The sequence below is a fragment of the Carettochelys insculpta genome, chromosome 1 (assembly GCF_033958435.1).
Source record: "Carettochelys insculpta isolate YL-2023 chromosome 1, ASM3395843v1, whole genome shotgun sequence".
Taxonomy (NCBI): Eukaryota; Metazoa; Chordata; order Testudines; family Carettochelyidae; genus Carettochelys; species Carettochelys insculpta.
This window is the reverse complement of record NC_134137.1, coordinates 11,314,697-11,341,819: the sequence shown is the minus strand read 5'-3', so window position 1 is coordinate 11,341,819 and position 27,123 is coordinate 11,314,697. Positions and strand designations below refer to the sequence as shown.

General features: G+C 42.8%; 1 protein-coding gene across 2 annotated transcripts in view; it reads right to left on the bottom strand.

Moving 5' to 3' along the window:
- Window positions 1–27,123, bottom strand: part of NUP98 (nucleoporin 98 and 96 precursor) — a 59,833-nt gene that overhangs the window by 15,417 nt on the left and 17,293 nt on the right. For both annotated transcript variants that reach the window (XM_075014316.1, XM_075014412.1), the window contains exons 11-25: window positions 25,220–25,312; window positions 24,397–24,537; window positions 23,140–23,273; window positions 22,121–22,308; window positions 20,778–20,894; window positions 17,277–17,584; window positions 16,711–16,824; window positions 15,282–15,420; window positions 14,507–14,684; window positions 13,095–13,259; window positions 7,264–7,440; window positions 5,816–5,972; window positions 4,549–4,972; window positions 3,127–3,356; window positions 1,404–1,673 (exon numbers count right to left, since the gene is read on the bottom strand). In XM_075014316.1, the coding sequence (XP_074870417.1) occupies window positions 1,404–1,673; window positions 3,127–3,356; window positions 4,549–4,972; window positions 5,816–5,972; window positions 7,264–7,440; window positions 13,095–13,259; window positions 14,507–14,684; window positions 15,282–15,420; window positions 16,711–16,824; window positions 17,277–17,584; window positions 20,778–20,894; window positions 22,121–22,308; window positions 23,140–23,273; window positions 24,397–24,537; window positions 25,220–25,312 (2,835 nt within the window). The remainder of the gene's footprint in view (window positions 1–1,403; window positions 1,674–3,126; window positions 3,357–4,548; window positions 4,973–5,815; window positions 5,973–7,263; window positions 7,441–13,094; window positions 13,260–14,506; window positions 14,685–15,281; window positions 15,421–16,710; window positions 16,825–17,276; window positions 17,585–20,777; window positions 20,895–22,120; window positions 22,309–23,139; window positions 23,274–24,396; window positions 24,538–25,219; window positions 25,313–27,123) is intronic.

Here is a 27,123-nt window from a genome sequence, read left to right as displayed (position 1 = left end):
TCACAGACCACAAACCTATAACATGCAGTTTGGCTGGCTTGGAAAGTCATGCTATTTCCTAGTTCCCTAGGAAACAACTGGTGTGTGCACAGTAGGAGGCTTGAGGGAAACAAGAACTATCAGCCACAAGCAAACAAGGTGATTAAAAAGAAGTGGCAGTAACTTATACTCTGAAGCTAGAAGCATGGAAATTTAAGTTAGACTAATAAGGTTTTTGTCAGGATCAACCCTAAGTCAGAGACACATTGACACCCCTTAGCAGGAAGGGAAGAAAAAGCTTAGAATTGTTAAAACATGAAGTACTCATTTTAGCAAAGCATGTACGCATCAAAAACTAATATCCATCCCTAAAAGCTTAAATCAGATCTTGTAAAACACAAGCATCTTTGCAAAGGGAGAGAATTTCTGGTGCACACCTCACACAGATTCCAGCCCTCAGAGTGGTGGAATTAAATTGCTTGCAGAGCATGTGCTCTTGCTCACACTGCTGAAACAGAGCTAAAAACTGGCCCTATTTAACTGCCTTGCTACAGCAACATTCAAGGCAGATTTACTAGGCTAGAAAGCAAGCACTGAACACAACAGGTTTATGTAACAACACTAGAACATGAATTACAAATAGCAACTCTAAGGTTCCCCAGATAGATAAGTCAGCAGAAAGCTGCTGCTATTCTCATTCTTCAGTTAACCCCCACCCCATGATACAGAAAACACTTGAAATGCATGATTTTTAGTTAAGTGCAACACAAAATCCTGCTCCCCCCAGCTGTGGCTCAAACCCCCCACCCTCAGCTCACCCCCCCCCCAAAACGCCTCCACCCCAACGCCCCTGCCCCACATAGCTCTAAGCTCAATGCCCACGGCCCTGGCTCAACCACCCCCCGCACCCCCTCCACACGCTCCAGCTCACTCCTGGCAGCAGCCCCAACCCACCCCAGGCTTATCCCTCCCCAAGTCCCCCTCCCCCACCCCCAACCTCAGGGGTTTCCTTTCAAAAGGAGCTCCAGGTGCTCCTGCTGCTGCCCCGGCTGCAGAACAGGCGTTCTGCCAGAGGAAAACCCACCCCCCCACGCCGAGTTACGTGAAATTTGAGTTAGGCGAGAGTGCATAGGAATGTGCACAGCAGTCTGTTCCTATCAGTAGGAAATCACTGAAGCGTCAGCCTAGCGATTAGAATCTGATCTGTACAACACCCTTTATCAGATGCCATCCTGAGGAAAAGGAGTTTCTTCTGTTGTCCACCAAAAGATATTTCCAGTAGAAACATCTCATTTGCCCATCTTTTACACTTTCCTCAATTTCAGCAGTAAGGCTGTACTTAATGTCCGTCTTGGTAACAATGGAAAAAAATACTGCAGTCCTTGTGTATCCTAAAAATCAGCCATGAGTAGTAAGATTCTTACCTGACTGCTGTGCCAGCCTACAAGCCTCACTGATCCTCTTCCCTGTAAGGTAGCTAAACACGGCCTCTATGTGATTCTCATGCTGGGACAATGAAATTTCCTCCTCAACTCGGGCTGCTGCGGTCTGCGATAACCAGCGCGAAAAGGCCCTCCTCCGCTCCAAGGTTACAGTGTACTCACTGGGCTCCTCCAAGCTGGCTTCCAACTCCTTCAGGTGGCCCCAGATTGCCTCACACAACATCCATGTTAGACACCAGTGCTTTGCCACTGCTGGAGAATTAAAAAATGAAGTGGTCACAGAGTGACATACATAGGGGTTTGGAACAATGCTGTAGAGTGGGCTGTGTCAGTACAGTAGGGTTGTGACATTGGCGAATTTAACATTCACAAATTCAGTTATTCGCGGGCAGGCAGGTTGCCTGGAAGGTTGCAGCAGCAGCGGCTGGAGCTGAGTGGCTCCTTCCCTCCCCCTGGACTGATGGATTGTTGGAACCCACCATGGCAAAGGCAGTGGGAGCTAAGCAGCTCCGTACCCCCCACCTCTTGACAGAGGGACTGCTGGGACTCGCTGCAGTAGCTGGAGCAAAGTGTCTCCATAACCACCCCTAGACAATGGGATTGCTGAGACCCAGCGCGGCAGCAGCGGCTGGAGGTAAGCAGCTCCCTACCCCCTCCCTTGACAGGGGGACTGCCGGGACCCACCACAGCAGCAGGGGCTGGAGCTAAGCAGCTCCATACCCACCCCATCCCCCGGGAGTCTCCCTGTCAAAGGGGGTAGGTACAGAACTGCTTACCTCCAGCCACTGCTGCCGTGGTGGGTCCCAGCAGTCCCCCTGTCAAGATTTCTGTCTCTCCCATGGGGTGAAATGGTATTTGCAAAATTCAGCATTTGCAAAGGTTCTCAACACCAAACCCTCGCTAATGTCGAGACCCTACTGTACTACATTTATAGGGAATTAGACGAAAATTTACTTCAACAGGTTAGCATCAGCCCATTGTTCATCAGATCCACGCATTTTTCAGTCAAAGAAGCCAAAGTAGGTCAGAATAACAAGTAAATTATTTTAAATGTCTGTCAATGCTCCTTTTTGGAGTAAAAACAAAAATTGTAGCAAGTTCTCTGCATGTGAATTACACACTATCCCAGAAAAAGACCATCAAGAATGTTTTGCTCATTTTTATGTTTTTGTATGGCTGATTCTTCTTTCACTTTATTCAGATTATGCCGCACTTTGAAATGAACTTGTACTAAACTGATCTATCAGTGAGGGTATGTCTACATAACACTAATTCCGGAATAGCTTATTTTGGAATTGTGTGTCCATGCTACAGGGAAGGCCAAACTAATCAAAAATTATTCTGAAACAGTGAAATAGAGCGTATTGCAGATTGGAGTCCCTGGAAGCACTCTAATCTGAAATAGTTTATGTTTCTGCAGAGCAGCGTTATTTCACAATAAGCTATTCCAATATAGTTTATTTCAAACTAGCCCACATTTCCTGTGCTTTACATATTCGGAATAGCTGCTATTCCTCATAGAATGAGGTTTACAAAATTTGAAAATCAGTTACCCACTATTTTGAAATTATTTCAAAACAGCCGTTTTGCTATTTAGATACTTGCGAAGTTTTCAGAATAGCGGCCGTTATTCTAAAATAATTTTGCTCTGTAAACACACTCCTAGAGTCTGTGTTCCCCACAAAGTATATAGCTTGATACTCACGTTCTATTGCGGCGGAGTCTTCACATAAGTCTCTAACCCATTCAGCGTAATCATGGATGGCAGACACTCCTGGGTTGGCTGCTAAGAGAGGACAATGTTCATCCATGTGGACAGTACTGTGCTTGAGCTTTATCTCCAATGGGGTGAGGTACAATTGCTGGTCTCGGTCTGTCTTCCTTTGTTCTAAGGTCAGTTTTTCTACATGAATTTTAAAGGGAGATTCTGAAAGTCTGTGGAAGATAACAGTGTTACTGGACAGACACAAATACTTAATGAAGTATTTTACACATCTATTAGTCTTGTGTGTGTCGACACCTCTCCTCTATTTGATTATCAGGTGGATAATAAATTCAGAGCCCATTTCTTTGCCTCAATGGGATATTAATATCTTCAATGGATACTCAATTACAGGATCAGAAAATGGCCGAACTGTGGGTACTGATTATGAAATCATAGAATTATAGGGCTGGAAGGGACCTCAGGAGGTCATCTCGTCCAGCCTCCTGCTTCAAGCAGGATCAACCCCCACTAAGTCATCCAAGCCAGGACCTTGTCAAGTCGGGACTTAAAAATTTCCAGGGATGGAGAATCTACCACCTCTCTAGGCAACGCATTCCAATGCCTCACCACCCTACTGGTGAAGTAGTTTTTCCTAATATCTAACATACACCACTCCCTCTTCAACTTCAGACCATTACTCCTCCTTCTGCCATCTAATGCCACTGAGAACAGTTTCTCTTTAGAGCTCCCCTTCAGGAAGTTGAAGGCTGCTATTAAATCATCCCTCAGTCTTCTCTTCTGTAAACTAAACAAGCCCAAATCCCTCAGCTTAGCCTCATAGGTCTTGTGCTCCAGCCCCTTAATCATTTTTGTTGCCCTTCGCTGAACCTGCTCCAGCACGTTCACATCCTTTTTATACTGGGGGGCCCAAAACTGCCTACAACATTTCAGATGTGATTGGATGTGAATGGATGGCACGTATCCTGAAGCTGACCGTGTGCTTCAATCCTGGCACATGATAGTTACAGACACATTTTTAGGAAGCAGTGACTAGTTAGCAGCCCCCACCTACTCCATTACAAGCTTATCCTACATTCTGCAGTTCACTGAAAGAGCAGAAACTAAGTTCTTTGGCAGTCTCATCTGAAGGAGAGATGCCCCAGCATTTCCACCACCAGGTACTAACCCACATGAGCAGCACTCAGTAGGGAACACAAAGTGACAGCAGACACAGACCTGCATTCATTCACAGGTCCATCGTGCTTAAGGCTTGGTGGGACCATTAAACGAAGTCTGACCTCCCATATACCACAGGCCCTTACATTTTTACCCAATGCAAGAGTCACCAAGGTTCACTTTAAAGGCAAAGGAAATGACTCAGTAGATCTGCAAAGGAAAACTTTTCTTCTGGATCCCACTCACAATTTAGGAGCAACGGGAGCTGGCAAGAATCCATATTCCACAGAGTCATTGCGAAGATCATCTGGCTCACTTGATCCACTCAGTTTATCTCCGCTATTGACAAGAGTCCAATTAGGTCCCCAACCAACACGAAATGACCGTCCCATGAAGAGTGCCATATCCATTAGGAACTTTCCTTTTCTGTAAGTAATGGATTTTTCCATAGGTACAAGCCCCTGCTGTCTACAGGCTCCCACTGTTTTCACCTGCACCTCTGGGGCTGCACTGGGCATGGAGAATGCAGAGGCTAGTGTGCAGAGGCCAGACCAAGAGGCTGCAGATGGAGGATTGCCTAAAGAGGATGCTCTCGGCCCATGACTATCTTGCAGAGAAGAACCTGGGAGGAAAGATATACTTGCAAATTTTGATTGCAGCAGTCCTCCAACTGAAAGAAAGATTGAGGAACTTAAGAAAACTCAATGTCTCTGCATTTAACAGGTCACTTAAGATGTTCCGAAATGCCACTAAAACTATTTAGAGCAGCTAGTAGTCAACAACATTTGCTATACCGTTAGGCATGCCTGTTTTTGAACATAGCTGACTGCAGCATGAATGGAGAAACACGCATGGTCATGAACGGTCACATACTAAACTACCATATAAATTGTCAAGATACGGTACAACAGCAGCACTGCACAAAGAGGGCCTTTGAGTACCTCAGAGAAAGAAGAGATGCCCCTCTGTGCCAGACAAATATGTATTGCCTTGGACAGATTTAGAACAGACAGCGCTTTGTTCTCTTGAAGACGTCCCCAGGAAACACCAAACGTTGCTACTACTAAGTACAAGTGGGCTTAAAAGGACGTCTGAAGACACTCCAATTAATCACCTTTCATTTAATTGGCTCATGTAATGCTACTGTTAGCAACACTGCAACTTTCTTATATATACACAAGCTACGCATTCTCTTGTGGCCACAGCTCTGTTATGACCATACAGTTCCTACTGGTGTCAAAGTGAGCTGCATGGGCAATTAACAGCAGAACACCCTTAAAGGTTGTTAATTAGTATTAAATGCAATCTCTTTATAACATCCTAATGTTCTCCAATGCACATTTCATTAATGATGCAGTTTAACATTGCCAATCAAAGAGAACCAGTATCTATGACAATTCTCAAGAGAAAACAGTTGCACAAATTTTAAATGTTAGTTTAATCTGGCAAAAGACATTTTAAAGTGAACACCCATAGGTATTTCCTGATGCAGACATATGGATCCTTACAGTACCTGAGGAATGTCTTTTATGTCCTTGCAATGCTGAAATGGGAAGCCTGGGAGAACAGATCTCTTGAGTTGTATCCATTTTTGTAGGCTTTTTATCAAAGCCATGATCCAAGATCAAGTCTACATCGTCTTCATCAGCAAGCAAGGAAGCTTTCATGATCTAAAATAATCAAAAGGCAAGTTTGCATGCTAGCAAACCTTTCAACCCAATACAAAATGGCAGTGGCTAGCAGGCAGTTCTCTCAATTTTTACTTGTTTGTGGAATGACTTTTGCTATGTGCACCAATATGGAGGTGATCACATAACCAGTCATTCCACACATGGACAGCACGTGGTAGAGCTGAGGTGTCCTGATAGATAGACGACTATCCCAAGTCCTCATATACCACATCAACTTGGGGCCAGTTAAGAGGCAGCTCTTCATGGCCACCACAGCTCCAGTGGGCACAGCTGCAGAAGGGGTGCCTGTCTGCCAGCCAGGCAAGTCTGAGCTGAACTGGATGGGAAGGCACCTGTCCCCTGGCCGCAGCAGCTCTGGTTGAACTCTGGGATGGGTTCTGTGGCCAGAGAGCCCCTCCCCAGGCTCCAGCATGGAACTTCCATGCTACTGTAGCAGTGCTCTGTGCAGCAGCCATGAGACCCTGGCACAGGGCTTGTTGGGCAGCCATATAGCTTAGAGGAATCTTTCTTAGCAGACCCAACTAGTAGCTCCCCCAAAACAAACCACTTTTAAAAGTTACAAATGAAGCACTAGTTGACCCATTCTTGCTGAAACTTACATTTTAAATTAGATCCTGAGTGACTGATGGAGTGGCTATAAAATAAAGAACTAAAATCATCAGGAACCAGTCCTTTAAGTCCACCTTAAGTCACCTGTCAGACTACAATACTGGTATCCTATTTAATATCTAACACTGATCAACATGAGATGGGGTACTGATCCTATGCTCTCTCAGACCTTGCATGGGTTGTCAGTACTTGAATGGAAAGCTAAGTAGTAACTGGGTATTGCACATGGAGAAACTGTGTTACATTCTTCTCTGACCCAATATTACAATACTAAGACAGTCACCCATATATAGCACCTGAACACCTATTTTTCAGCTGAGACAGCAACTAGTGGTCATATTATCCAGATTTTTATAGGAGAAGATGCAATACCCTGTTCTGGCTGGACAGCAATGCTGGTCATCACAGTAATTACATTTTTTGTTTTAAATAAGAGCTATTTCATTTCCTCCCATAAAGCAATTCACTAATACTTAATACATTAAAGATCTCTGCGATTCTTGAGTATGATAGATGCAAAACATATTTTAACATTCAAAGCGGTCTTCAGAACTGAGCATATTATATACAAATAAAAGAGGTGCGTCAGAAATTGGGCAAATTAATAAAGCAAGAGGAGGACCTATCACTTTGCTATCTACAGAAACAGTAAGTGGCTCACCTGTAAGACATGGGGGTTTATACCAAGTGAAGATGCAATGTGTGCTGAAGCAGGCACCAGTTCTGGCTCCTCTGAAACACTATCTTCTACCACTGAATCCTGAGCTGGCTCCTGAGTGATGTCGGCCATATCGCTGTCCAGTTCCACAACCCTTCCCAGCTGTTCTACTTCTGGACTCTGCAGACACCAAAGAAATGGAAACCTTATTAGATGAGCGCAGACTCTGGGTCAGTCTATAGAGAAAGCTAGGATATTCGACGTCTTCAACATCCACCTGCAAGTGAAATATTCACTGATCATTTCTGGGTTCCAAGGCAGACTCGACATTAGCTATTTTCAACATCAAGGGTTAATGCAAGTTAAAGCTCCCTTCCATTAGAACAGCAAACCTCTGGGTATGTTCCTTTAAGTCTGCAAAGTCCCATCGCCCCCCTCCCGCAACCTGTGATTAGATCACTTCGTTTTCCATCTAACTATGACCTGCTGAAGGAAAAGTGGATTTACGTACTGTTTTTTTTCCTCCAAAAGAATTCTGACAGTTGTAAATTGGAAAGTCAAGACTCATACACACTTTGTTCTAGAGAACTATGTGGATGATCGGCGAACTAGGATTATGCCAGTTACCCAACTGTACTCCACTGTGTGTCTGTAGATAATTTTGACATGTCATAGTACCATCTCCTTTTTCCTGGCTGTCAAGTAACCAGATGGCTAAAAGTACCTCATTACTACTCCATATGAAGAACTCATGCAGTAGCCACTTGGAGTTGACACGCACACAATGTGTCCAGGAGGCTGCTGAATAAGATGCAGTCTAGTTTAGGGTTAGAGATACCCAAGCAAACAAAACCTGATCAAAAGAGAAAATAATTTTTGTTCATGCAGCTGGTTGATGTGTCAGAGCACTGGGATAAAGCACTTCATATATTTCATTTAGAGCTAAGAAAGTTCCCAATCCTTTTACAGCAAGAGGAAAGACAAGATTCATACTCCTGAGTTCAAGGTAAAACAAGCACACCTCAAAAAAAAAAAACAAAAACCAAACTATCAAGCCAACAAAGCAACATAAATACCATTTCTCTTCCAATGCAAGTCACCTTTTAATTTTTATAGACTCCCTGAGACAAGCCTAAAAAGCCTCGACAGCTTAGATTAATTTTGGATCAGGAAATGGAGGCATGCAGACCTAACCCCCTGATTATGTGCTACTGCAAAACAACTTCAGTTTTGAGACCCTTTAAACAGCAGGCAGATATTTTGTTTTATTAAGAAGTTTTTGGCAGTAATCATGACCAACATTCCCAGTAAGCGTGTGTGTGGCCACTCGGAAGATATGAATGCTGCCCAGCTGATTAGCAGAAAGCCCACAGCTTTGTTTCTACCAGTGGCGCACACAAAAAAATGTATTCCACACATGAATGGAAAAGATTAGTGGGAATGATGTTTATGAGCAGGTGATTAGTCTTAAGATATGCAAATTAAGTATCAAGCACAAGTGTCACTGACTCACCCAAAAGTCTTTGCCCACAAAAGTGTATGCTCCAAAATATCAGTTAGTCTATGAAGTGCCACAGGACTTCTTGTTTTTGTGGATACAGACTAACACGGCTACCCGTCTGATACTTGTTACCTTGAACTATTCATAGCACCTTCCATTTGTGGACCTTAAAGCACTCTACAAACGCAGAAGAATCAAGCTTTTTGCCCCCTACAGCATAGGAATCTACAGCAATCACTAGAATACAAAGAGGTATATTGGCTCCTAAAAGAAAGGAGAAGCTCACAATTTACTGTTAAATTATTCCAATGGGTAGCCTGCAACAACAGTTAAATGAGCATACTCCCACTCAAATGATTTTCTTGAGAGAATTTGCTGAGAATGGTGAGGGGAAGGGGGACGAAGAGTGATCTGTTGGGCAGCTCTTTTCCAGTAACTCAGTTCTATTTTCCCCGGAAACTGAAGTGCTTCAGGAGTTAGACTTACCGGAACAAAATGCATTGAAATGACCAAGACACAGAAGGTGAAGATGTGGCGTTTAGTATTTCAGGGTCCTTTTTTAGTGGGTCAGAGTACAGAAGCTTAGCATGCCTGTCTAAATATAGCACCAGGTTGAACCTCTCAAATCTGGCATCCTCGGGACCTGACCTGTAGCAGATGAAAGAATTTGCTGGACTATAGGAGGTCAATACTGTCTAGGAGCATCACCAACACTTCCACTACTTACTGGGCTCTTAGAAGACATTTAAGGGTAAATCAGAGCTAAATAACAGCACAGGACACAGAGACTGGGACTGGTGGCTGTAAACAAATTGTATGGGACTGCGGGGAAACTTAGCCACGCCGACTGAGTGGTCACCCGGCTAACTAAGCTCATGCCAGGTCACAGATGTTGCCAGACAAGAGAGTTCCGGATTAGACAGGTTCAACCTATAGTCCTACAGATGCGCTACTGAAGACTTTAAAAGTGATGCTGTGCACATACTGTCAGCATTAATGCATCTCTGCAATTCTCCTACCTCTGGGCTACGTCTACACTAGCACACTACGTCGAAGTAGCCTATTTCGACCTAAGAACATCGAAATAGGCTACTTCGACGCATATCGTCTACACATGCTCCAGGGCTGGTGCCATCAACGTTCAACGTCAAAGTAGCGATGGAGAACATCGAAAGCCGCCCTCGAAGGAAATGTGAAGCATGTCCACACACACACACACACCCACACCCACACCCACACCCCCCTCGAAATAAGGGGCCAGCAAAGCCCCAAGCCGCTCCCTTAAAGGGCCCCTCCCAGACACACTTGGCCTGCACAGCACGAGATCCACAGAGCCGACAACCGGTTGCAGACCCCGTGCACACAGAATGGAACCCCAGCTGCAGCAGCAGCAGCAGCCACCAGAAGCCCTGGGCTAAGGACTGCTGCATGCAGCGACCATAGAGCCCTGCAGGGGCTGGACAGAGCATCTCTCAACCCCTCAGCTGATGGCCGCCATGGAGGACCCCGCTATTTCAATGTAGCGGGACGCAGATCTTTTACACACACCCTATTTCGACGTTGAACGTCGAAGTAGGGCGCTATTCCCATCTTCGGACAGGAATGGCAACTTCGACGTCTCGCAGCCTAACGTCGATTTCAACATCGAAATAGCTCACAGCACGCACAGACATGACGCGTATTATTTCGACATTGTGCCAGCTACTTCAAAGTAGTCGGCTAGTGTAGATGCACCCCTGATGTTTCCCTAGCTGTGTAACAGGGTTGACTTGTCATCAGGCTCCTGAAAGCGATCAGTGCTTTTCATACCAAGAGATACTGAAGGAGGCTGATGAGAAAAGAAACTTCCCTCATGAGCCAAGTACCTTGCATGTGAACAAAAGAGCAGAGTCTGAATGATTCACTTCTTCAGAGACAAGTGTCTGATATTAACCTTCCCCCTAGGCAGAAAGGCATTCCCACCCAATTCAGTTTGAGTTACCTCCAGCACAAGAGAGGAATGCAACTAGATTGGAGGGACTATCAACAGAAGATAGGTGTGCAAAGCCTTCTGTACACACAGCCTATATGACACCAATAACTTCTTTCCAAAGGGCTTGTTCTGTTTTTTCACTTGGCCACACAAGATTACTGCCCCTCCTTACCCACAAAAATCACAGCAGGCAAAAAGACATGGTAAATAGTTCCAGCTAACGGCCTGATGACTGGCCACAGCTGGTGATTTACTCCCAGACCTGCAGAAAAGCATAACATGCCTACTGGCTCCTTGCTAAGCAGAAGTTCACCCAAAACAAAATGCAATTCACCTGCTAGGGACTGGCATTCTTTATTCTGCTCTCCTGCACATGAGTGTGTCTTCTAGGTAGACAGCAACAGAGGTGGATTGCAGGACTGGACACCAAGAAGAATCCTACCCAAGTCCTTCCCAAAACAAAAAAGCAGTCCAGTTGCACTTTAACAAAATAATTTATTAGGTGATGAGCTTTCGTGGGACAGACCCACTTCTTCAGATCATAGCCATACCAGAACAGACTCAATATTTAAAGGCACAGAGAACTAAAAATAGTAATCAAGGTTAACAAATCAGAAAAATATTATCAAGGTGAGCAAATCAGAGAAGAGGGACAGAAGGCGGGGGGGTGTCAAGAATTAGATTAAGCCAAGTATGCAAAAGAGCCCCTATAATGACCTAAAAAATTCCCATCCCTGTTCAAAATCACATGTTAATGTGTCAAATTTGACTATAAAAAATAGAAAAGAGTTCAGCAGCCTCTCTTTCCAATCAGTTGTGAAAGTTCCTCTTCAGTAAAACGCAGACCTTCAGTTTTCATTTCCTTTTCCATTTCCAAGTCCTTTCCATTCTGCATTCAACTTAAGCCCTACTTGGTATTGACAAAATTCCCTCATGGATTATGATGATCACCACCTGGCACACATGCTTCATATAATTACTAGGAACACTTCCACTACAAAACACTTTTCCACTCCGTTAACGCCAAGACCTACTTTAGTTTACTGTGGACAGTGTCAACAGTCACATTTGCAAGAGATCGTCTGTTTAGGTTTTTCCAATATTAGATAGGAAAAGTTCCATTTTTATCTAAATCCGACAGTTGCTTGTAACCATTCAGCATTTAAGGCTATCACAACACAGGATGTCGCCAGGATTTGGACAAAAATGCCACCTTCCTTTAAGGCAAATATATACAGACTGTGACATTAATGAATTGGTACAAAAAGCTTCAGAATACAACTGCACCACACCCCACCCCAATAAATTCATTGTACAGTAGGGGCTCAACATTCATGAGGGTTCCGTGCTGAGAACCCTTGTGAATGCTGAATTTCACAAATATGACAGTTGCTGATGGAGCCCCAGAGAAGCAGTGGCTGCCAGCGCTCCAGGCAGGAGCCCCACGAAGTGGCCACTTGCAAATAATTGAGTTCGCAAACCTTAAGTTCGTGAATATTGAGACCCTATTGTATAGTCAAACTTTTAACAGAGTACATTCTTAAAATACATGAACATAAGTGACTGCAGACTGAGATTTGAAGATACAAACAGACAATCTAAAAACTAGCACACAAAGCAATTTGTTTTCAGGTGCTGCAGACATCTGAATTGCACATATTTGAGAATATTAACAAAGCCATGTTTTCTTCCACCATTAGTGCAAATATGCCATATCCTACAAATATGGACTCTAAACAAGAAGTGTTAGTTACCAAAACCCCGAGGATTCCACCAACAAAAACCTTAATTTCAGAGAAAGGATGAAAGGGGAGAGCATGCCAAGCATACAAAGATCTTGAAAATATCCTGTGGGAAACCAGGAAAAAAATATCTTAGTTTGAGTAATTTCAGTTCTAAAAATGCTCTGCCTTTTTCTGTCTCCAAGGGCAGGTCTACACAGCAAGTTATTTTGAAATAATTATCCTAACATCTAAACAACACAGCCACTATTTCAAAATAATGTTGAAATAGTGCTTGGCTTATTTTCAAATTGGTCAATCTCACTCTACAGGAAACAGCGCCTATTTCAAAATAAGCCGTAGTGTGTCCAAAGACTATTTCAAAACAGGCAGTGTGTGTATGTGGACGCTGTATTTCAAAATAGTTAAGTGCTACTTCTAAATGCATTTTTGTGTATACTAGCATTATTTCCAAAATAAACTTATTCTGGAAGAGCTCTTTTGGAATTAGCTTATTTTGAAGTAAGGCTGCTGTGTAGACATCCCCCAAAACACTTGCAACAGTGACAGGTCTGTCTTAGTCTAAGTGACTGCCTTAAACTTTCTTTACAGATCAACTTCAAATCACTGTTTTTTCTACCTGAGACAGAGGTGTTGGCTTGCCATTAAGAGCCATTTGTTGGGGCACCAGCTGCCCATGGGGTGGCACCTGGGCAGTTTTTAACTTCTTGGCATCCACTTTTGAAGAATGCTCCTCCTCTTCCTCATCGGAATCTTGCAAGCCGTATTTAGAGAAGTGAGCCACCTATACAATGATAAAAGCCAGAGTGTTGCAGATAGGAATGAAGACATGAAGATTTTCAAAGGCACAGGTGGGAATTAGTGTACAACTACCACTGACTTCATATGGAATTGGGTGCTTACCTGATCCTTGTGTTTGAAAGCCCCGCGTCAAATATTCTAATGAGTATCTTCATGCTAAGGGTACACCTGAACTATGTGGTATCTTTGTACATTAAGCCCTCAAGATACACACAATCAAGCAGCACATGTCTCGGGTTAACACAACTGCCATCCCTGACAAGAGCTGGAAATCATTCCTGTCAGGGGCAGCAGCATGACTCTTGGCTGCCACCCCTGGCAGGAGCGGCTTTCCAGTCCCAGGAGTGGCAGGGAGCTAGGAACCAGGCGGCAGCCTGGCTCTGGGCTCCCCTCCGCTTGCAGACCTAGGAAATTCACCAGGGCAGCAGCCCTGGTCAGTTTCATGGCTCCAAGAAGTGCAGGGGAGCTGGGAGCCAGGCTGCCCCCTTGTTCCTGGCTCCCCTCCGCCTCCAAGGGTGGTCAGTTTCCCAGGTCCCATGTGCAGCAGGAAAGGGAGCTAGGAAACAAGCAGCAGCCTAGTTCCCAGCTGCCCTGTGTTGGCGGGAACTGGGAAACTGACCAGCCATGAGCTGGTCAGTTCCCTGGGTCCCACAAGAAGCGGGTAACTGGGAACCAGGATGCTGCTTGGTTCCCATCTCCCCACTGGTTGCAGGACCCAGGAAACTGACCAGCTCATGGCTAATCAATTTCCCAGGTCCCACAAGTGGCAGGGTGATAAGAACCACGCTGACTGCTAGTTTCCAGCTCCTGAAAGCCCAGGGGATCTGGGAACTAGGCTGCAGCCTGGTTCCCATCACCCCTCGACTTGCGCAAAAATTTGAGTTGCATGAATGCAAACCGCATGCAACTCGAGGTTTACTCTGTAAGACATTGCATCTGTGAGAGAGAAAGCTCTTAAATCATCCAGAAGTTATTTTGGACAGTTTGCACTTTGTGACTATTAACAAAGAGAATTATCTGTATCTTTAGTACTATAATTCATGATGAGTTAAATGGATCAGTTAGAGCACTTTAAAACCTTACACAAGTATAAAACACTTGAATAAAGGCACTGGAATTACAGCATTGACTGCTACTGGTTTAATCTGGGATTATGACTTCTATTCTACCCAGATTTTCCTGTAATACACCGTTCACGGACAGTCACTGATGAGTAACTTTCAGCATCACCTTGAACACCCAAGAACCAGTCTCTGAACGGTATTCCTTGAACTGGGCTCCCTGCTTCCGAGAGACAGCCTCCAGTCTGCCTTCATAATTGATATCTGTTAGTCGTTCTGGGCTTTTTATCAAGCAGCGAGATGTTTTATCTGTTGGCCAAACTCCATCCAATGTAACTTCAGCTCGTCTATTAAAATACAGACAACAGAAGGGAATAAGATCACTCAGCTTTGAAACAAAGCATTCAAAAGAATTCACCTCAAATTCAGAACAAAACCACAAACATTGACTCAAACCAGTGAACAAGCATGGGAGGGCTTAAGAGAGCACACACAACCAAACACCATGGACTGGAGAAGCAAAGGGCTCGCCAACAGCAGGCAGGGCCAGAGCCTCTAGGTGGCCTGGGAAAGGAGAAGGGGGACTGGCACCTCCATAGTCACAGACAGCTCACTCTGCTCTCCCAGCACATCACCTGAGATATGGAGAAGGGCCACCCCAGCACTCACCAGTGGAAAGTGGAGTGACATGGGTGGAAGAGCAGAGAAGATGACAGGGCCACCGTGGTCGACTTCCTGAAATGCTGCCAGTGAGTGTGGGGTTGCCGGACCCCTGCTGTCAGGACCAGAGCCCTCCACCCCAGAGGGAACACTGGCTGCAGGGATAATTAAAAGTAGCAAAAGATTCTAATGGATGACAGGCCTATTTTAATAACAGGCTTACAAAAATCCATTCAGCAGGCAACCCCCACACCAAAGAGAATACACAAAAAAGTCTGAATTACCTATTTAAACCTTCACCAATGGGTGGCTTCTGATCATCATCAGGATAGACAATAACTTCTTTTCTGCGGATGTGCACAATGTCATCCAGATTTAAATTAGTTAGATTTACCTCACCTTCAAAGTAAATTGACCCATAACCTGGAAAGTAAACCAAACCCAATCTGTAGTTTTGCTCCAAAAGTGAATGCTAGAATACCAAATGCAGAGGAATGCATTGACAAACTCTCCAAAGTATTCACATTTTATGCATATTAACTAAATGCTCTTTAAATTGCTATTACAACTCCTATTATTCTATTTCACTGACCAAACAAATAACTGAGCAGTTCATCTTTTTGCCATCCTAAAAGGGCGATTGTTCCAGGTTGCTGGCCATGGCTCCCACTCAGTAACAAATATGGGCCCTCAAGTATTGCTTCCAGATCACTTGAGGGTCACTCCTCCTGGGTGGTCCTACCCTCTACCCTTAATCAGTCCTTTACAACCACTTGCCTCCTTTCTGAATTCCAAGTACAATAACTGCACACAATATTCTAGGTGCTGATACAACAACATCAAGACTACACCCAAGTAGTTGCATGTAAAACTAGTCTGCTTACAAAAAGGAGTTGTATAACCATAAGGATTTTGGTGGTAAAACAGCAGCTCACTCAGGCAGTGATCAAGGATGCTACCTTTTCCTAAACTCTCAGGAAAAATTACAAAGGTACAGCTTTGTCCAGAATTCAAGCAATAAACTACTTGAAAGACTTGTTTAAGTATTCAAATCTTTCTATTTTTGAAAAAAACAGTACTATAACTGGATTTGCAAAAATCCAGTATAAAATGCAAAAAGTAAGGAAGCAATAAATAACATTTAGTTTGCTCAATAAAGCTGAGCTAGGACAATTTTACAGAAGTTACCAAGTCCAAACTTTGGACCTAAGCTACCCTCAAGTATCTTAAGAGCTACAGAAAATGCTCTTTTCAGATGCTGGGTTTTGGCATTTTACAAGGCTATGAGAGTAGTTTCATTGTACAGCCTAATTCCAAAAGCTTGAGAGAATGTACCCAATTTAAGAACAGTGAGAGAGAGGAAGCCATGCTAGTCTGTACACTATCAAAAAAAAAGCAGTCAAGCAGCACTTTAAAGACTAGCAAAATGGTTTATTAGGTGGGCTTTCGTGGGACAGACCCACTTCTTCAGACCGGGTCTGTCCCACGAAAGCCCACCCAATAAACCATTTTGCTAGTCTTTAAAGTGCTACTTGACTGCTTTTCGTTTTGCCAGTTTAAGAACTATTTCAAACTTTTGTCACCTACAGCTGATAAATATGGCATGCAAGATAGGAGTTTTAAATTCAGGCTGAAGAAATACAAAGCTTGAAAAAGCTCTAAGAAGAGCTGATGGCACAACACAACACACGACTAAAAGGATTGTGTACTAACCTTTACGACCTATAGTGAAATCCGTCACAATACACTCTCCTTTGTCAGTGGTAAGTTTTGCTAGATCCTCCATAGATGGGATAGTATAGTAGCCAGCTCTCGTTAAAACAATTCCTGCACCAGAAAATAAATGAGCACATAGATGAAAACAAGACTAACTTCAATGTTCTTGGCAAATATTAAAGAAAATTCTGCCAAGAGGCCCTGAACAGAAGTTGAGAATTAGTACAATGCAACCAAAGTAACAGCTGGAGCCAAGGCAAAGATGGGTCTATTCTTCACAAATATCCAGACTTATTAACAGTGTCAAGCTGAAATTAGAGTGAGACATTTCATCCAATATAAGACGAAAACATGGAATACCCTCGGTAAGACAGAGGAAAAGGTAGTATGACTTGTGTATCAAGGAATGACATTTGGTAGAGAAAAGATGGAAACCATTCCAAAGCAAAAGGCAGTATAAATAAAAATGAAGCACAGGGTGAGGTAAAATGACAAGCAAGATGCTGCTCAGGGAGGAGTCAGACTAAAGACGGAGCAGCACACAACAGCAATGCAAATCTAACCTGCTGGGTGCACACTATATACATTCTCAGTCTCCTCTTCACGGTCATCCTGCAAAGACTCATCATGAAATGAAGCATCTTCACTGCTGCCTTCCAAGCCATTCCGCAAAGCAACCCGCATATTCAGAGCCACAATGGTATCATCCACGTTATTCTGATGTTTGTGCACTGCGTTCTCTGGGGTCTGCGGGATGGGTTTGGCAATGGGGTTAGTGTAAAATCTAGTCACTTCATCGTGATTGTCCTCTTCCTCTCGCTCACCCTCCTGTCTGTGGTTCTCATCCACAGATCTAGGCAGAAAGTTGAACCTAAAGAAAGAATGGAGCCATTTACACAACAATAATTTTCTAAAGAAATCTTGTGCCAGCCTTACAATGTATGTTTCTCATCTCATAACAGGGCATGCAAAAGAAAGACACTGCCACGTGTAAGAGTAGACACTAGTGCCTGGGGCATAATACATTGTCATTCTAAGCCCACTTTCCCAAAACAGTCTTGCTGCTCAAAGAATCAAGTGGCCAACCTTAGGGTAGAGATGCCTAATTCACAACTGACAGCCTCAGCAACACAAAGTGAGTGGGCCCACAGCAACTGTATTTCCCTAATCCTTAATAGGGGGTGACCAGAGTTCCCTGTAAGCTGAGCACTTGAGCGGCCGCCCAGGAGAAATTCAGTTGCTGCCCAGCTGATTAACAAAGCGCCCAGAGCAACCCACTGTGGACAGCATGTGTTTCTACTGGCCGTGCACATCTGCACATTCCTCTGTGCATGTAACAAAATTTATTTGTTAAAGAACACAGGTGGTAGTGATTCCAGTTCAGGAGTGAGATTAGAGCTGGCCAAACAATCTGTTAAAACATTATTTATGGAAATGGTTCGATTTTGATGTGTTTATTTCAAAAGGTTTGGAAAAAAGTTCTGAAGTTGTTAAAATGGGATACTTATATACATGATCTGAACCAAAATCTGTGAATTGTTTGTTTGCAAGTCTAGATCAGATTTTTTTTCCTGTAAAAATGCACAGAAGTTTTCCAGGGATAGGGGGGGAAAAAAGTTTCCTGTCCAACTTTAATCCATACAGTGGTGAGGAAGTCTGTACCATTCATGAGAATGGCCAGACTGGGTCTTTCGTGTGCTCCATTCTTTCTTCCAAAAATGGCCAGACCCAGACTTTCAGTGACAGCTTACAGAAAAGGATAATTTACAGCGATTCACAGCCATTCCCACTCCTGGCAGTCAGAAGTTTTGGGTTGCCACAAGTGTGAAGGTATATCCCTGATCATCTTGGCTAACAGCCACTGGTAGACTTATTCTCCACAAGCTTCCCTCGGTTTTTTTAATCTAGATATACTTTGAAGCACAGAACACTAGAGAATAGGAAGGAACCTCAACAGGTCATTTAGTCCAGTTTCCTGCCCTCTTGGCAGGACCAAACACCATCTAGACCACCCCTGATAGGGGTCTGTCTAACTGGCTCTTAAATATCTCCAGTGATGGAGATTCTACAGCCTCCCTAAGGAACTTATTCTAGTGTTTAGCCACCATGACCATTAGGAAGTTTTTCCTAATGTCTAATCTAAACCTCCCTTCCTGCACTCTCCTTGTCCTATCCTCGGAGGCAGAGAACAACTCTTCTCCCTCCTCCTCGTACCCTCTTTGAGGAACCTGAAAACCACTATCATGTCCCCTTTAAGTCTTCTCTTCTCTTAACTAAACAAGCCCAGGTCTTTCAGTCTTCTCTCATAGCTCATGTTTGCTGGACATTTAAACATTCTTGTTGCTTGTCTGGTCCTTTTCCAACTTCTCCACATCTTTCTTGAAATGTGGTGCCCAGAAATGGACACTATACTCCAGTTGAGGCCTAATGAGCACCGACTAGAGCAGAAGAATGACTTCTCGTGTCTTGCTTGCAACACTCCTGTTAATGCAGCCTAGAATCATGTGTTTCCCCCCGCCCCCCGCCAACAGCATCACACTGTTGACTCATATTTAGCTTGTGAGCCCTAAATCCCTTTCCGCAGTACTCCTTCCTAGACAATCACTTCCCATTCTACATGCACGAAGTTGATTGTTTCTTCTAAGCGGAGTACTTTGCATTTGCCTTAATTAAACTTCATCCTGTTTACTTCAGACCATTTCTACAGTTTCTCCAGATCATTTTGAATTATGAGCCTACCTTTCAAAGCAGTTGCAACCCCTCCCAGCTTGGTATCATCTGCAAATTTGGTAAGTGTACACTTCATACCAATATCCAAAATAATTGATGAAGATACTGAATAGAACCGGTCCCAAAACATATTCCTGTGGAACCCCACTTGTTACATCCTTCCAGCGTGACTGCAAACTGTGAATAACTACTCTCTCAGAATCATTATCCAGTCAGTTATGCGCCCACCTTATAGTAGCCCCATCTAAGTCGTATTTGCTTAGTTTATTGATAAGATTATGCGAGACAATGTCAAATGCCTTACTGAAGTTTTGGTATACCACATCTACCGCCTCTCCCCATATGTTCAAAAGGACGACTGCAGGCAGTGTGAAAGAGTATCATCTATTAGTATTAAAAAGGCTGCCTGTTAATTTGAATGGGTGACCACCTTTTATTGTGAGAAATAGTAAATATTATTCACTTTTTTCACACAAAAGTCACAATTTTATAGATCTCTTTTGTATGCCCATACCAGCCTTTCTGAACTGCACAGCCTTAATTTTTTTAGTCTTGCCCAGTATAAAAGCTGTCCACAACTCTGATGTTCTTTGTTGCTTGTGTGTGCTGGTACTTAATTTATTAGCCACAAAACTGAAGCTCTCCATCAGTGGTGGGGGAAATCTCAGTTGGATATTAGGAAAAGCAATTTCACTAGGAGGCTGGTGAAGCACTGGCATGGGTTATGGAGGGAGGTAGTGGAATCTCCACCTCTACAAGGTGGGTGGTTCCTCCTCCTCCTCCTCTTTTTTTCTTCTTCTTTCAATACTATGATTCCAACACAGTTTGTTTTGTGATTAAGAAATTTTGTCTCAACTAGATAAGGGGAAAAATATCTCACAAAAATCAGCATTTCAAAGCAGCAGTATTGTCAGTACCATTATTCGTACTACAGGCAACCAAAAGACTTGCTTTCCAGTACTATATTTGTGAAACGTGGTCTCTACAAAGTTACTTTTTTTGTGACTAAAAGCACAGTAAGTCAGTTGTCTGAAATCCCCTTTTTTCCCTGCTTTGGGGGAAGAGATACTTTTCAGAGTTCTGCACATACCTTTATTTTGATATTTAAAAAGCATACTTACGACCATGACAGCTTGTCAAAGACGACTATATAAATAGCTCTTGAAATAGTCTTAAGCTGATGAAGACTCAATGGATCACACAAATAGCTATGCACGTCTAAGAAAGAGGTTATGTACTACATAGATACAGATTTCTAGAGAGCTTTATTCAAAAGGTTTGCTCAACTAAATCACGCTTCCTAGAGGCATAATCATCTGTAAGGATAAACATACCGCTCTCCATTCTCTGGATACTCTGATGGAGAGGCCAGATCTTCAGCTTCACGACTGACAGGAGAAAACAAACTGCTGCTGTTCAGATTTTTCAAAACCAGCTTCTTGATGCTCTTCCTAAAACACAGCAAAGCAGCAGTTCTCAGTGATCGACAGCACATGAAACCCATACTTCTGACTGAAGAGTTCCTGGGATGGTAGGCTATCTAAGAAACTTTAAACCATATGAGCTAGCATTCTGTCATGACAATGCCCTAACTACTTCATGTGATCTCAGCCTGTCTAGGCAAAAGCTACCACCAAGTCTTATTAAAATATATAAGATTAGTCTCTGCCACAAGATGATAGCAAGAGGGGTTATGAGGTATCAGTGTTATCCTAACTCATACAGAGTTGGCGGGGGTTAAAAAAGTCCCCCCCCCCCCCCCCCCATCACACAACTGAGAAGACAGGTGAATGGACTTCCAGGACTAATACAATGGAATGCTTTCTAATACCTATGCTTTATAATGAAAGCCGGACACTTCTACAGGTCTCAAATATTTTTACCTCAACTCTTTCTACTTGCTATGCCATTCAAGTTGAAGATAAAAATACAAATTACTAGTGCATTGGAAAGGCTTAAATAAGTGGAAGACACAGGAAGCTGTAATTTTCTACTCTACTCCCAGAGAGCACTGGCTAAAGCTGATGGAGTTAAGAACACGTAACTCCAATTCTGTATGACGGTTTTTAAATACATGCAACAGGTTGGGAAGATACCAGTTAGAATCTGAGGGTAGCTGCCTATAAAAGAGCATAGCTTTTAATACAGGACAAAATGTGTATTTTGGTCAGAAATGGTGTTGCGTATTGTTAAGTTACTTTAAAGTACGCATACAGTTGTCCATGCAGACACTATTAAAGCACAAGCTCATTTTGTTTGACAAACTTTTTAAAAGTACTTGACAATTACTCAAGGTAGACCACCTCCATCTTCACCACAATAAGAATATGTTCTGACAGACTTATATGCCAGTCTTTGATTTTTGCTTCCTATAGCAAACTAGCTACAGAACCTACATGGTTAGGCAATATGAAGGCACAGAGGACCATTTACTGATGCAACCAGAGATTCTGAGTCCTAAAGTAGATATTATGTTGGCAAGCATCTACACGACACAAGAAGCATTACTGTGACCAAAGCGGCAAGCTTTTTCATTAAAAAACAGAAGCAACATAAAACAGTTAGGACAGCAAGTGTACTTACATACTTGATTTTTAAGTACTTGAAGCCACATGGAAAGAGGAGAAAGATTAAACATTTTTCTGAATAAAATTCCTCTCCAAAGGAGAAAACTTACTTAGGCATGAAAGCACCATTCGCCAGAGCTGGCTCATCATCATCCAGCCCATCAAAGAGGTGAGATTTAGCGGATCCTGCTGTTTGCAAAGCTTTTGGTCGCACTCTGGTTGCTGGGCGTGGGGTCAGTTTGTAATGGGTTGGTGTAGTCAAAGCCTTCTGGGCTGCTGGATTAGTTGGTTTTAGTCTCTGAGAAAGAAAAACTCATGTAGCCAAAGCAACAGATTTTAAAACTACTTATTTCTAAACAGGACAAAAATGTTCTTGTTTATTTGCACAGAAAAGTTAGAGCGGTATTCTCAGGACAAAAACCCTCTACCAAAATAAAACTCAAACCAAGAATTCAGAATTTATGTTATAAGACAAAGTACTCATAAGCCCTTCATCCCTTATTCTCAATTTGGCTCCTCATTTGGCAGCAACACTGTTCACTCAATTTGAGGTCTGATTAGTGCTTCTGGTGCATGGCTTGCTTAAACTACCGCTAGCTTTAAGAACAAATACCAAAGTGTGCAACACCTACTGAGAAAGCTATGTTAAGCCATGCTGAAGTTGCTTCTCAGTGCATTTCCCGTACACTGGTAAAAAAAGTGTCAAAATCTTCCATTATAACATTTGTTTGGAAAAAGTTGCTATGAGCTCACAAAGGGATTTATACTGTGCAACAGACTAGTTTAAATGCCTGACCCTGATACTCAGGGATTCTGAGTATCCAACTACACCCACAGAGCTCACTGGAAATAATGGATGCTTAGCATCTCTGAAGACAGAAGTCTTCAATATATGGCCATAGTACATGCCGTTAGGTATCCCAGGTAGCTATCTAGTGTTTTCTCGCTATTTTACATGCATTTGTTACATACTATTCAGTTTCTCAATACCAGGCTAAAGACTAAGGTATTGGGAAAATAGACCCTTAAATGCTCATGGCTTCATTTTTCAAAATGAATGTATATAGAAAAATTATAACAGCCACTATCTGTTCCAGAAAAATGTGTTCTGGAGTATTTGAAACCTCACCTCTTCCTTCTTCTTTGGGTCTGACATCGGATTTCTAAAGAGAGGAGAATCTCCGAAGGGCGAGTAGGTCAAGCTGTTGAGGTGCTGCTGGAGGACTGCTTGCTGGGCAGCTGAAGCATTTGGGTCTGTCAATGCTGCATGAAGTTGGAAATGTTAATTTTTTCTAACCATTTATTTAGCACTCACACTCATTTCAGAACTGGGCTACTTTCACAAACCAGGCATTTAGAAACGCACGTCTTTATTACATCTGTTCACTGTGGGTATTCCCACTTTTATCTGCTGACTTCAATGGCGGCAAGTTTTCACTGCTTTTTACCATTGTCAGCCCTGTAAAAAGTCGGCACTTGAAGGATCAGCAAGCTGAATTTTATTTCTTCTTCTCAATTAGATTTACCAAGTTTGAATCAGTTTCACCTGTGCAAAGCTGAAATGAAGGGAGTTGCAGATTGGCAGAGGAGCCTAATATATGGCATGGCACAGCACACCCTTTTAATTGTTATCTATACCTGTCAGTTTCAACCCCAGCTTGCTGTGTCCCTACAACGCCTGATTCATTGTGGCACAAGAGCCTTATCTGAAAGTCTGATTATCCTGAAATTCATCTGTTCATCTAAGTATCCACCATGATCCCCAAACCTTCCAGAGAGGCTCTGCTTTCTGGGATGGAGTCACCATATGTACGGTATACGCTCTTTGTTGTGGATAAATGTATACATTTATCCACATTATAAGCACTATTTGCTTGATCCTAGCTTACCAAGCAACCCAGATTGCTCTGTATCAGTGACCCATTCATTATTTACCACTCCCCAAATGTGGGCTACCTGAAACCCTTGTCAGTGATGATTTTCCAGGTCTTTGATAAAAACAGTTAAACAGCACAGAGCAAAGAATCTCTTCAGAACCCCACTAAAAATTAAACTACACCAAGCACTATCAGGTAACCAGTTCTTAATCCACTTCTGTCTGCCACGTTAATTTCATGTTGTTCTATTTTTAAATGCCCTGCAAGACCAAATCAAATTACCTACAAAGTGAATATATTTTACAAACCTTTAACTGACAAATATGTCATCTCCTTAAGTTAAATTCACAGGATCACTCTTCCCTAAACACATGTTGATTGGCATTACTTTCTTTGAATTCTTTACTGAATAGAATCCTGTATCCACCACTCAATTCTTCCAAGATCTGCAATACCTACTTTTTGCTACCGTGGATTTAAGTAGTGATACTAGTAAATTGTATACCTACCCACAGCAGGCTGTGGGGCTCCAAAGCCCAGGGTGGCTGTTGACGTATTGAATCCAGGTGCTCCAAATGCTCCTGTTCCCAGTGTCCCACCTAGCTTGGGCTGAGTGTTTCCAAATAAAGATGTCTGCCCTGCACTAAGAGCTAGAGAGAAGACAGCAGCAGTTTACTAACAGTTCTTGGGAGTGTCGAGACAAAGAGTTTATTCCACACATTTAAGGATTCCTGCTACTATTATTCATTAAACTGCAAAAATAAGTTATTGCACATATCATAAGCTATCCATTTATTCTTACAAGTCAAGGGAAGACTTTCTTGTTCTGATGACATTATTAGAACAAATTAGTAATCCAATCCCATACATTCTCTTAATCTAAGAGAATTATTAAACTCTTGGTAAGCTCCTACAAAATACTTCATATAAGGAAGGCCCAAATACAATACTGATAGGGTTTAAGCTGACTAAATGAAAACTCACAAACCAGAGAACTGAAAGTTGTTACAGGACGGGATTCCACAAAGTACTGGCCATTCCTTAAACTTATCGCTAACTAGATGATATCACACTTCTGTGTGAACCTTCAACACATACTGAAAACATCTTCTATTTCTCAAGGTCTTGCACGAAGGGGGGAGACAAGGCAATCATTTCACAGTGAAAGACATTTCAAAGATTGCAGACTCACAATTGCACAAGGCAGTCCAGCTTTCCCAGATACTAGCCACTGCATATCCTCAACTGTTACTACAGTTAGTAAGAAATCCAAAGTATGATTGTCACAGTATTACACACCATCCCCTGGAAGAATTTTTTTTAAATAATAACCTGTCCCAAATCCTGTTCCAAGACCAGTGCCCAGAGTTCCAGCTGTAGGCTTGTTTCCAAAGATACTATTCCCAGCAGTGCTCGCACCAAAACCTAGGAGTACAAAAGAATCAGTGCACTATTTTGAAGGTAACATTTAACTTCCTCTACAAAGGATTCTAAGGCTGCTGCTACACTCCCATGGTCTTGTTGGAGGTGCCATGGTAATGTGGCATTTCGAAGCAGGCTAATGAGGCGCTGACGTGCATATTTGGTGCCTCATTAGCATAATGGCAGCTGCACGAATAGACTTCAAATTGCAGACTGACAGTGAAGATGAGGGCAGCTTCATAATAAGCACCCCACTTTGACATTCCCTTATACTCTAAGCTAGTTCTGTGGAAGTATGGGAACGTTGAAGCGGGGCACTTATTTCAAAGTTGCCCCCACCTTCACTGTGAATCTGCAATTCAAAGTCTGTTCACTCAGCCGCCATTATGCTAATGGAGCCCTGAATATGCATGCTGGCGTCTCATTAGCCTGCTTCGAATTGCCGCCTTACCGTGGCACCTCCGACAGGATGATGGTAGTGTAGCAGCAACCTTAGTGAAAAAGCATCACTGGTTAAGGACAGCTTTGCCATCATTAGTGTAGCCAATAAGCTTCACCAGCTATTTCTGAAGTTCAGAGAGAATTTTTTGCCTTCAGATGATGAAAAGATGTTCTTAAACACATTAGAGTTTTTAAAAGCCTCTTTATAACATACTAATAGTGGACAAGTTTGGTCTGAGATAAGAGGGGCTGGACTGTCATTTCAGATCACCAATAAAAAAAGCAGCCTTGACAGCACATCTGTAAGACATCACTAAGCAACGAACCAAATTAGGACACACTAGTAAAACAAAGGTGCTCCCAAATGAGAACACATCTTCACTATTCAATACCTTCAAGCAGCCATCAAGAATTCAAGGAGGCGGGGGGTGTTTGTTTTTAAAACTGCATAATAAGATAGGGACAAATGGCTAAAAGCTCATGTGCAATTTGGAAGAGCACACAACAACAAGACTTTTCTATAACAGCACTCCTCTCAACAAAAGATGGGATGGTGGAAAACTAACCAAATACAGCACAAAATCCTGCCTACCTGAAAGAGGCAAATCTTGGATTTATTAACCAGCTGCTTCTGCCATTTGAGTATTTAGAACTCTGCACACAGGTATCTAGTTCTCCTCCTCCCCAACCCCTTGCTGACACATTCTCCACCCCACTCCCAATAAACCAGAAAATACATGCAAGTTAAGCAATTCCACTGGTTATTCTTTGTGGAACAATCCTGCCTTCCAAGATACGTTTCAATTACAAATAATTAAAGCTTTAGATTTAACTGAAAATCCAACAGGACCTAGATGTCGCAGCAGAACAAGATGTTTTAAAGTTTTATCCAATGGGGTTGAAGAAATAAGTCCCGTTTTACACTGTTTATACCACACACACCTCTGACTGTTACTGAGAAAGCAGTTCACAACTCAAGTACTTACAAGTGCACAGCTCAATGCCATTTCTTTAAGTCAAATGCAATCCAAGTCTAACAGGCAGATTAGTGGTTAAATTGAAGTTTGTGAAGCTGTCCAATTTAAAGGGGCTACACAGTCAGACTAACAGCCCATCAGCAATACCAGGACACCAAAACTACCTCTTTACAAGCTGCATCAATGAAGTATCACAGATGAGTTACACAAAGCTTGCTGCAGTCAACCTTGTTTGCCACTGAAATTATGCACTTCAGAGAACACAAGTGCTTCAGCACAAAAGTTAGCAGTCTAGAAACCGGATGACAGTTGAAACACAGGACTTTAAATTGACCTTTTTTCAAAACAAAGATCCCTCATTTAAGCCTGACAAGCACAAATCCATTCCGTGCCTGC